At 31.6% G+C, this 12,810-nt stretch overlaps 2 protein-coding genes across 5 annotated transcripts in view; one reads left to right on the top strand and one right to left on the bottom strand.

Moving 5' to 3' along the window:
• znf532 (zinc finger protein 532) overlaps positions 1–1,884 on the bottom strand; it is a 52,374-nt gene extending 50,490 nt beyond the window's left edge. For 2 of the 4 annotated variants that reach the window (XM_087300814.1, XM_087300824.1), the window contains exon 1: positions 1,549–1,674. The gene's annotated coding sequence lies outside the window, so the exon portion shown is untranslated. Of the gene's footprint in view, positions 1–1,548 lie in introns of all 4 variants that reach the window. The other 2 variants (XM_087300808.1, XM_087300825.1) reach the window with 2 other exon arrangements.
• Positions 1,799–12,776, top strand: grp (gastrin-releasing peptide). The gene is given in 3 exon segments (NM_001161350.1): positions 1,799–1,937; positions 5,854–6,125; positions 12,435–12,776. Coding segments are annotated over 3 exon segments (462 nt in total). The 3' UTR covers positions 12,486–12,776.
• The last annotated feature ends 34 nt before the right edge of the window (positions 12,777–12,810 follow it).

Here is a 12,810-nt window from a genome sequence, read left to right as displayed (position 1 = left end):
GTTATGACAGCTTCACATTACCACGACAACATTACTTCTCATTACTTCTCTTCGTCATAAATCTGTCATAAACATGATTGCTATGATGATAGTATTACTGTCGTGAAATTAATAGCAGCATTAATAATATTTTTCTTGACTTGAACTACAGTAGTACAAATTTAATTTTTAATTAAAATGCCATTGAATAATAATGACATTTAAAATAATTTGACAGAGAGTATTGACTCTTTTAAAAAAAAGAGTCAGTTTTTTCAGTTTTTAACTGAAAAAGTAATCAGAAAAATATTAATGACACGATTATAATGGCCTCATTTCAATTATGTTTATGACAGGTTTATGACAAGTTATGTTGCCTTAGTAAAGTCATGTCAAAGTCAATGTGACATATGTTTGTGTCAAGGTTTTATAACAAATACATCTTAAACAATACCATCATTGCATTCAAAATGGTAAAAAACAAGAAAAACATTTAATTACAGTTGTTTTAAACATGAATAAAATCCCCTATATATTCATGACTGGTCATATCATGATTATAAACGTTTCAAGACAGTCTTAAAAACACCTATTCTTCAACTAAAAGAGTTGCTGTATTTGGTTTTCCAACATTGAATGTCAATGGTTACCAGTACCAGATATTTAGTTTTTCTGTGATATATAATATAAACACAATTTCAACATATGGTTTGAATAGCTCTGTTTGAAAAGAAATCATTATTTTATATCGACTGGGGTTATTTTGTAGGGGTGTGAATAATGTATAAAAGCAAAAGTATTTACAATAACGTAGCTACAATACTTAATAAAAACAGTTAAAAGTATTCAGGTACAGAAGTTGAATAATAAAATGTCAAATGTAAAACAACACTGAGTAGTCGTCCTTGTATGAATGTTTCAGTAGAATCATTCTTCATTAAAGTTACAAATGTTGTACTTTTTGTGCCTGAACGTTCTTGAAATACCTTTGAAACACATTCAAATGATAAACTTTTACTCTGTTATGGTTATAACTTGGTGGTGCTGATCAATAATAATCCCAACTCAACATTTAACATCCTGCGATGTGACTATTGTGGACACGCACATTGCAATATCGATGCTAAAACAATATTATGTGCAGCCATAACAGATTTCAGCTTTCTTCAAAGTATCTGCTTTTGCGTTTAACATCAAAAATAAACTCATAAATGTTTGGGACCACTTGAGGATGACTAAATAGTGAATACATGCTCATTTTGTGGTAAACTAACTCGTGTTCTCAGCTTTTAAACGGGTGTTATTCAACAAAAAGTTTGTCTACTGTATTTTTATCCTCATATTTCCCCTAACAAGAAACAATTAAAGCTCCATTGCACAAACAGCACGACAAAGCAAGAAGTCATTTTGACGTTATTTTTACCCCGCATCTTATAAAAAGCCGATGACACTTCACATTGAATCTGTCTTGGGGAGCACAATAGCCCATGGCTGAGATAATGACAGGTTAGCTCAACGTGACATTCACCCCCCACCCCCTTCATTTTTTTTTATGTCAAATAGACTAACCTGCCCAGATCCTGACGCAGAAACCCTGGGAGGAGGCTTTAAACTTTCCACGTCCACCCCAAACGAGTCATCCAGACATTAGTTTCTCTCCCATATTATCGCGTCATATTCTTCCACCTTTTAAGTGGTCGTCGTCACGGGAGTATATAAATGAACTGATTATACATATGCAGCACTATTACAAGGGCCTTTATTAGCAATACCTGCAAGAGCAAGTATTATTTAGGAGTACTTACAGACGTTTTATATTATGAGCGTTACTATGTGCCTGGTGTGGAGATACAGATTCGTCGTTTCCATCATTTTGGTCGTTGTGCTCTGTGAAGTGTTTGCATCAGACGCACAACCAATCGGAAAAGTTTATCCACGCGGGAATCACTGGGCTGTTGGTAAGTGATGGTTGTTTTTATTTATTTTTATTGTAATACCAAAAATAATCAATTTTTTTTTTGTTTAATGCTTGAGTTTGTGAGTTCACATGACTTAAACTGGGATATTAAAAGGATTTCGGTTGTGACGGTGAAGGCTGGATTAACGAAGCTGATAATTATGATTGGGAAATGTATGAAAGTAGTTCATAATTTATAATACTGTAGTATTTTTTATCAAATAAAAGCAGAGTTTAAGAGACTTTATTAAAGCTTATGACAATTATAGTTTATATCTAGGATAATAACAGCTTTTATAACCATATAATCCACATAATCAGTTTAATCTTAATAATGTACAATTAAATTAACTGTTTACACACATATTAAACAGTATTTTCTATTATTGATTCATTATTAGAAATGCATTAATTAGTTGTATTGTATTTTATTTTATATACATAATTATATACATGTATATATGCAAGTAGTGGGACAGCAACAGATTGCAAAATGTAAAGATATTAAAATAAATAGTACCAAAAATTGTATGTCTGAAGTAATGTGTGCTTTTGAAATGAAATGATAATGAGGTCCAATGATCACTATTATTATTACTATAACTTTGCTTAATTCGGATATAATTATCTGCTTAATAATAGTTGATAGGTTAAGTGCAGTCATGTGGAAGAACATGGTCATGTATAGTATGAAGCATTAATATGAACATATGGACAATAAAATATACAAAAATAATATGCATAATAATAAACAAATAGCATTTTTAAAAAATTTTTAAGTTCTGCACTAAATGATTGTGGCTGAAACACAATAATCTACACTGAAATCAATAACACTAGGCAATAATTATCATATAAATCAGCTGATGAAAGTATCAGAGGAAGTTTATTGAGTGCATATATTAGGATTGTGTCTGAAGTGATTGCAAAGTGTTATTTAAGCATCGAGACTGAAGAGGAAAAGTGGATTCATGGGGTTTAAAGAGCAGACTTACAGCAGAGTCTTAATTGGATGAAAACAGGAGGCGGGTCACTGGCTTTTGTTTGTGTGAGATGAATTTATATAATAAGGAGGAACAATATCAGGTTTTTACATTTAAGATTGCATAAATTCTATTGGGGTTATATAATGAACAAATGAGGTATAATGTAAGCAATTTTATATATTTAATTAAATTTTATTAGATTTTTTGGCTCAAATATGTATATATTTATTTGTATGTTGTAGTCCAGATTACATTTCATATCTAACATTAAAGTTTTCTCCCCTTCACTTGCTTCAAACCATTATGAGTTGTTATTGTTGTTGTTGTTGTTATTTTTGGTGAACACAAACGAAGATATTTTGAAGAATGTTAGAAACTGGTAACCATTGACTTCCAAAGTAGGAAAAAAAAATACAATAGAAGTCAATGGTTACCAGTTACATTTTTCTAAATAACTTATTTTGTGTCCAACAGAAGAAATAAACCCAAACAGGTTTCGCACAAATAAAGGGAGAGTAAATGATGACAGAATAAAAATAAATAAATTGATGAAATATATTTAATTTAACTGCATTGTTGATGGGTATAGTTCACCCAAAATCGAACATTTAAACAGTTTACTCATCCTCAAGTGGTTCCAACCAGTTATGAGTTCTTATGATTCTGTTGAACACAATAGAAGATATTTTGAAGAATGTTAGAACTGGTAACCATAAAATACAATAGTAGGAAAAACAAATACTATGGAAGTCAATAGTTACAGGTTTACAACATTTTCCAACTAACTTCTTTTGTGTCCAACAGAAGAAAGAAACTCAAACAGATTTGGAACAAATGAAGGGAGAGTAAATGATGACAGAATACAAATAATACATTGGTGAAATATCCCTGTAACTGCATTTTTAAAGGGATAGTTCACCCCAAAATGTCAATTTATGCACAATCTACTCACCCTCAAGTGGTTCAAACTAATTATGAGGGGTTTTTTTTTCAGTTAAACACAAAAGAAGATATTTTGAATAATGTTAGAAACTGCTAACCATTGACTTCCATAGTAGGAAAGAAAATACAATGGAAGTCAATAGTTACCGGTTTCAAACGTTTTTCTAATTTTATTTTTTGTTCAAAAGATGAAAAGAAACTCAAACAGTTTTGGAACAAGTAAAGGGAGAGTAAATGATAACAGAATAAAAAACAAAGGTGAACTGTTGCTTTAACTGCATTGTTAAAGGGATAGTCCAACCAAATATGACAATTTATGCTCAATTTACTCACCCTCAAGTCATTCCACACTGTTATGAGTTCTTTTTTTTTAAACAGTAAAGAAGATATTTTGAGGAATGTTAGAAACCGGTAGCCATTGACTTCAGTAGTATAAAAAACATATACTATGTAAGTCAATGGCTACAGGTTTTCAACATTTTTCTAAATAACTTATTTTATGTTGAACAGAAAAAAACATTTTGAACAAGTAAAGGGTGAATAAATGAAGACAGATTAACAAAAATCTGTGAACTACTTATTTAACTTAACTGTGACCTGCATTGTTAAAGTGTGCTCTCCCAAAAAATTAAGGTTTACACACAATTTACTCACACCCAAGTGGTTCCAAACCGTTGTGAGCTTTTTTCTTTTTTGTTGAACACAAAAGGAGATATTTTGAAGAATGTTAGAAACCGGTAACCATTGACTTCCATAGTAGGAACAAAACTTACAATTGAAGTCAATGGTTTTCATTTTTCTGAATAATTTCTTTTGTGTTCTACAATAAAAAAAGAAACTCAAACAGGTTTCGAACAAGTAAAGGGAGAGTAAATAAAGACAGAATAAAAAAATTGGTGTACTATCACTTAAATTGCATTGTTAAAGGGATAGTGTAACCAAAAATGACAATTTACAAACAATTTACTCACCCTCAAGTGGTTCTAAACCGTTATGAGTTCTTTTTTTTTTTTAATACAAATAAAGATATTTTGAAGAATGTTACCATTGACTTCCATAGTAGGAAAAAAAATACAATGAAAGTCTATGGTTACCAGTTTCCAACATTGTTTTAAATAACTTATTTTTGTGTTCAACAAAAGAAATAAACTCAAACAGGTTTGGAACAAGTGAAAGGAGAGTAAATAATGACAGAATAAGTAAAATGTTGTACTATCACCCAAATTGGATTGTAAAAGGGATAATTCACCCAAAATGACATTTACGCACATTTTACTTACCTTCAAGTTGTTCCAAACCTTTATGAGTTCTCATCTTTTCTCTTAAACACAAAAGAAGATATTTTGAAGAATGTCAGAACCGGTAACCATTGACTTCCAAAGTAGGAAATAAATTATAATGGACAACAGTTACCTGTTTCCAACATTTTTTTAAATAACTTCTTTTGTGTCTAAAAGAAGAAAGGTTTTGAACAAGAACAGAAAACAGATTTTGAACAAGTAAAAAGTGAGTAAATACAGACAGAATAAAACTAATTGTGTGAACTACTTTTTAACTTAATAGTGACCTGCATTGTTAAAGTGAGTTCACCCAACAATTAAGATTTACAATTTACTCACCTTCAAGTGATTCTAAAGCGTTAAGAGTTCTTACATTTTCTGTTGAACACAAAAAGAGGTATTTTGAAGAATGTTAAAAACCAGTAACCATTGATTTCCATAGTAGGAAAAGCTATGGAAGTCAATGGTTACCAGTTTCTGTCATTCTTCAAAATATCTCTATTTGTGTTCACCAAAAACAAAAAGAAACTAATTTATGGCAGAATTAAATTTTTCGGGTGAACTCTCCCTTTTAATTTCAATTCTGCACATAATAGTTTTATAACTCATGGACATTTTAAGTATGAAAATGCCAGATCTGTTCTTGTTCAGTCACTTTTACGCAAAATTATTGCAACAATCAATCTGTAATGTGCGCTGTCTGTTTCAGGCCACTTAATGGGCAAAAAAAGCACCGATGAGCAGGACATATCAGAAGATTCAAACGACGATGCTTTGACCTCTGTGAGCCCGGATCAGGATCTGCAGCTGGAGAGATACAGCAAACATCTGCCGCTCCGGCTGTATGCGCTCATGAATGAACGAATGACACAGGAGAACCCGCAGGACAACACAGAGGTCAACGCTTTAAAACTGATGCAGCGCATGATCGAAAAGGGACGCCAGTGGGAGGAAGAGAGAGATGACAGAGCTGAGAAAGTGGTGAGAACATCGGAAAGAACAGCTTAATGTTTTGATTCATGCTAATGCTGAAATGTATGCATATACTGTTAAAGTCCATTTTTTAAAGTTAATTTTCAAATATTTCCCAAGTGATATTTAACTGAGCAAAGGAATTTTTAATAGTAGTTCCTGTACCATATTTATTCTGGAGAAAGTATTATTTCATTTAAATTGACTGATATATATATATATATATATATATATATATATATATATATATATATATATATATATATATATATATATATATATATATATATATATATATATATTTAAATATCAATATTATTAGCCTCCTTAAGAAATTATTATTTTTTGATAGGCTACAAAACAAGCCACTGCTGTCCAATGACTTGGCTAATTAACCTAAATTGTTTAGTTAAGCCTTTAAATTGCCCTTTAACATTAATACCTTGCCAAAAAAACAAGTCAAATCGTATGCCCTGTCATCATGGCAAAGACAAAAGAAAGTAGTTTTTAGAAATTAGTTGATTCTCTTTTAGAAGATATTTTGAAGAATGTTAGAAACCGGTAACCATTGACTTAGATTGTAGGAAGAATCTTCAATGGAAGTCAATGGTTACTGGTTTCCAACATTTTTCTAACTAACTTCTTTTGTGTTCAAAAGAAGAAATAACTCAAACAGGTTTGAAACAAGTGAAGGGAGATTAAACGATGACAGACAAAAAAAAAATTGGTGAACTTTCCCTTTAACTGCATCGTTAAACTGATAGTTCACTCAAAAATTTACATTTAAGCAGTTTACTCAACATCAAGTGGTTCCAAACAGATATAAACTCTTTTTTTGTGTTGAAAAGAAGATATTTTGAAGAATGTTAAAAAACAGTAACTATGGACTTACATAGTAGGAAAAAAACTAAAATGGAAGTCAATGGTTACCAGTTTCTAACATTTTTCTAAATAACTTTTTTTGTGTTCAACAAAAATATAAACTCAAACAACAAATAAATGGTGAGTGAATGAAGTTAGAATTAACCATTTTGTGTGAACTATCCCTAATAAAATAATGATAAAAAAACTCTTTCCATTAAACTGTACTTGGGAAATATTTGAAAAAGAATTCCAATTTTACAGGAAGCCAAAAGTATCTAATACATTTTGCATGTATTTGCAAAACTTAAAATCTGCATTTATATATAAATTATTAACATGGTTTATATGTAAATGCATAAATGCATGCAAGAATCGTGTAAAGTGCATACAGGTGGTTCTGGCATAATATATTTTATATTAAGTTGTTTAAAGGTAAATAAATCTGCAGTACATGATAGTATTATAATTTAATATATAATTTTTGTAACATAAGACAGAACATGAGTGCAGTTCTGATGTAATATAAATATACCCTACCCAACAAAAGTCTTGTCATCGATCCCAGTTGTAAGAGCAACAAATAACTAGAACCTAAAGTTCGTTGACGAACTTTGATGTTGGCTTGAGAAAGCCAACGTGACTGCGCCGGGGACTCAAAGGCAGTTGGCAGGAAGCACAGCGGTTGAGAAGTGGTTGCTAGGCGGTTGCTAAGATGTTGCTAAGGCATTCCTAGGTAGTTGCTAGGGTTTTATGAGTGGTTTCTAGGCTGTTGCTAGGGTCCACTGGACTGTTAATCGGAAGGCCTCATTTACATTTTTGATCAAATCGAGAGAGAGAGAGAGAGAGAGAACTGATTTGTTCAGGTTGTTTAATGCAGATCACTATAGTATAGTTAGTATTTATAGTATATATTATAATCTGAACAAAATTACATTATAATAAATATCATATAAAGAAAAATATTAAATTAAAATACTAATGAAACAATAGCACATGCATTTAGTTAATTTGTCTTTTATTTAATCAGTCTTATCAGTTTTGCAGTTAATAAAGAGTACAGTCAATTTACAGTAATTTGCAGCGTTATATATATAGTTATAGTTATATAGTTATATATACAGTTTACAGGAAGAAAATCGCATTAAATACAATATTAGGCCGTCTTCATCACGTGGTTAATTCTGACCAATGACGTTGTTTCACCCCACTGGCCACTAACACAATGTTATAATCGTAATATTTAATTGTAATCACCTGGGTGATTTTATTTTTTTTTGGTACAGCATAGACCAAAAGCTTGGCTTTCATTGTCATTATCACAAGTGAGGAGAAGGCTTTTTTGCGGTACAGAATATTCTGTTTTGAAAGAAATATCTGAAGTAAACTTATGTTTTTGCCAACATAAAAGGGGGATAAAAAATAATCCTTATAACCCTAACCATAAATGTGTGTGTGTGTATGTATATATATATATATATATATATATATATATATATATATATATATATATATATATATATATATATATATATATATATATATATATATACACACACACACACACACATATATATATATATATATATATATATATATATATATATATATATATATATATATATATATATATATATATATATATATACACTGTTGAAGTCAGAATTATTAACCCCCAGTTGATTTTTTTTCCCTTTTTTAAATATTTCCCAAATGGTGTTTAACAGAGCAAGGAAATTTTCACTGTATGTCTGATAATATTTTTTCTTCTTGAGAAAGTCTTATTTGTTTTATTTCGGCTAGAATAAAAGCAGTTATTAATTATTTAAAAACCATTTTTGGGACACAATTATTATCCCCTTTAAGATATTTTTTTTTTTGATAATCTACAGAACAAACCATCGTTATAAAATAACTTGCCTAATTACCCTAACCTGCCTAGTTACCCTTATTAACCTAGTTAAGCCTTTAAATGTGACTTTAAGCTGTATAGAAGTGTCTTGAAAAATATCAAGTCAAACATTATTTAATGTCATCATGGCAAAGATAAAATAAATCAGTAATTAGAAATAGGTTTTTAAAACTATTATGCTTAGAAATGTGCTGAAACAATCTACCCTCCATTAAACAGAAATTGGGGAAAAAATAAACAGGGGAGCTAATAATTCTGACATCAACTGTATGAATATATATATATATATATATATATATATATATATATATATATATATATATATATATATATATATATATATATATACAGGGCTCGAAATTAACTTTTTTACTTGGTAGCACCGGTGCTCCCAACTTCAAATATTCAGGGGCACCAAAATAAATTTAGGAGCACCAGAAAAAATTTAGGAGCACCCACCAAAAATGAATGAGCACCGCTGCAAATTGCTTTTTAAGGGATTTATTGTATTTTAAAACAACATCAATAGGACTGACAAAAACCAGAAACAACTATCTAACTAATGCTGCGAAGACATATTTAGAGATAGAGATATTTGTGTGCAATAATTCTAAAATGAATGTCTAATAATTAGGCCATAGAATATTAGTGATGATGAAAATGACAATAATAGTAACAATGAATTCCATTTCTCATTATGATACTGCCTTGAATGTGCATGAATGTAGGTTATCTGCTATAAAATGTCTGTTACTTTATATAAAATAATTGTATAGTTTGCATCAAACAAAAATGAAGCATTGCAGTAAGAAATATTGATTTTGTACTGCTGTTTTTATATGCATGTCAATTTAATAAATAATATTTCTGCTACAAAACAAACAAAAGATTATAATAAATAATTCAATTCAATGATGAAAGCTGCAAAGCAGTCATCAGTAAATAAATAAAAAAATAATATACACCTCAAAAAAGAATAGACAAAAGAAAGAAAGTAAAGTCTCACTTCTATCACTCTTTAAAAGTTTTGGTTTCAGTTTGTGTCAATTTAAAGGTTCAGTCTGAGATGATCTTCATTTTTCTGTGTTTGTGGAAAAGCTGGCGAGTCAGCCGACCCAATTTATGAGCAGGCAGCGCAAGATTCTTGCACTAACCATCGGCGCAATACTGGTCTTTGTTATGAGCCGCAGTTTCAGTGATCTCAGCTGGTGGATCATTATTCACCACGTGACGTGTCACGATCTCTCTCATCTACACCTCAATTTTAGGTGGGGTTTGCAAACCTGTGTGCTTTAAGTTTTTACTCTTCAGCCGTTTGCATTTCCCGTGGTCATAAAAGCTCCTTCCCTGTCATCTGACAGCGGAATACCTTGAGTGATTGACAGCTAATATGAACCAATATAGCGGCAGGGAAGAGCGATTCAGCACGTTTTTACAAAAAATCAAAACAGGTCGCACTACAACCATTATCAGCAGTTGCACTAATGCGCCCAAATATGTTATGAGGTCGCATAGATTAATTTTCAGGCGCATATGCGACCAAAATGGTCGCAATTTCAGCTTCAAATGTTGTAACAAGCACGTCTGAAATGAGCCCGAATTTCTGTAGATTCAAAACAGTCAGTCCGGATATCCCCGCCTCTTAAAGGGCCAGTACTAAATTACAAAGGGCTCAAAAATAGTCTTCTGGCGCCATCTCGTGGACACTCTGACACGCTTTGAGTCTGAATTTTACAAATTTAATATAAAAAAAATATTTATAGGAAAACTGTTATTTATAATTACACCAAATAAATATGATAATTATCTGTAATTTCAAACACATCTTTTGGCCAAATTTGAGGATTGTATACTTTTTTATATGCCCCAAATACTCGATACAATTTTTTAATTAAAAAATTTTTAATTCAAAAACTACAAATCTTATCAGGATGAGGACATACAGCAACCATCTCATGGGCAGTAGGCAGCTTTTGACCAAATTTGGGGCTTGTAGCATCTAAGCCCTGGGAGGAGAAGCGATTGCTTTTTTAAGTCAGAAGCCGGAATAATAATAAGAATAATAATAAGAATAAGTTTAAGTAGCATTACAGTATGTTGGCTTTCTCAAGCCAACATAATAACTTGACTACTAGTTGATCATTTGGAAAAGTAGCCAAACGTCGATTTTCCTGATGAATCATCTATTGAACTGCATCCCAATCATCACAAATACTACAGAAGACCTATTGGAACTCACATAGACCCAATATTCTCACAGAAATCAGTAAAGTTTGGTGTAGGAAAAATTATGGTTTGGGGTTACATTTAGTTAGGGAGCATGTGAGAGATCTGCAGAGTGGATGGCAACATCAACAGCCTGAGGTATCAAGACATTTAATGCCTATTACATTACAAACCACAGGAGAGGGCAAATTCTTCAGCAGGATAGCGCTCCTGCTTATACTTCAGCCTCTACATAAAAGTTCCTGAAAGCAAAGAAGTTCAAGGTGCTCCAGGACTGGCCAGCCCAGTCACCAGACATGAACATTATTAAGCATGTCTGGGGTAAGACGAAGGAAAAGGCATTGAAGATGAATCCTTCAATGAGTCTTGATGAACTCTGGGAGTCCTGCAAGAACGCTTTCTTTGCCATTCCAGATGATTTTATTAATAAGTTATTTGAGTCATTGCAGAGATGTGTGGATGCAGTCCTCCAAGCCCATGGGAGCCATACACTATACTAATTCTTTTTCCACTGCACCATGACTTTATATTCTATACTGTACATTATTTCTGTTAAGTGACAAGACTTTTGCCTAAGCAAAGTCAGATCTTACTGTCCTAATTAAATAATTTAAAATCAAGGCATGATCATATTTTATTTGGTAAAATAAGCGTAATCTAGAGGCCTTTGCCTTTCATATAAGCCACTTCTAATACCAAATGATCAACCAGAAGTCAAGTTATTATTTGTTGTTCCTAAAACCTGGATAGCAACAAGACTTTTGTCAGGTGTATACTGATATATATAAAATGTATTGCTATTTTTATTTATTATAGGAGTGTGGGGTTTAATCAGTTTTATTTTAAGATTAAGTTAAAGTCTGTGTGAACCAGAAGTTGCTAAGACTTTTATTTCAGTATGTTGATGTCCTTCCAGAATGGAATATTGAGTAGAGGGCAGTGCTTTCTTTTTGCGCATCATTCCCTCATAGCAAACTAACGGTGTAGAGTGCGGTTAAGAATAGTGTCACCAAACTGACATTAACAAAGAAGTACAGCCACTTAAAACACACAAGCAAAAAATCAGACTTAGACTGAAGATGACCAAAAAAAAAAAAAAAACTCTTATCAGTAGATTAACTTACACATATTAATTGTTTACCTAAATAATAATAATGTGCGTTAGCAAACGATTACGATTTCGCACAGACATCGAGCTTTAAGTTTCTTGGCGAATAGTGCTTAATATCAAGTAACTATAATATCAAGTTTAATACTAGCCATCTCTATGCTTTATTATATATTTGATATATTTTTATAATATTTATATTTATTTATAGGCTGAGGACTTGTTACGGGCTTTAAGAATGCAGTACGAGGACGAAAGCTGAGGACAAACTGGCTAAAAGACTGTGATTTGAAGCTGAACAACTGGCTCCATCAGATACAAACCTCTTTAGTCAACAACATATCAATAAGCATGTTATATTTTTCTATGTCGATATATGAAATACACATAACCCGAGTGTCTTCATTCTGTACATTTTCAGCTGTTGTTTTATAAACTCATCTTACTGGCAGCCATTGTAGTCATGATACAATTGTATGATAATATTTAATAAACTTGAACTTGTTGGGCTTTCTGCGGTTTATAAAAAATGACTGTTTTGCATATCATTTGACAGATGAAATCCTTTACCATGCATTACACTGTGC

Source organism: Danio rerio, chromosome 21 (genome assembly GCF_052040795.2).
Source record: "Danio rerio strain M-AB ecotype USA chromosome 21, GRCz13ab, whole genome shotgun sequence".
NCBI classification, from domain to species: Eukaryota; Metazoa; Chordata; class Actinopteri; order Cypriniformes; family Danionidae; genus Danio; species Danio rerio.
This window is presented reverse-complemented; position numbering and strand designations above follow the sequence as displayed.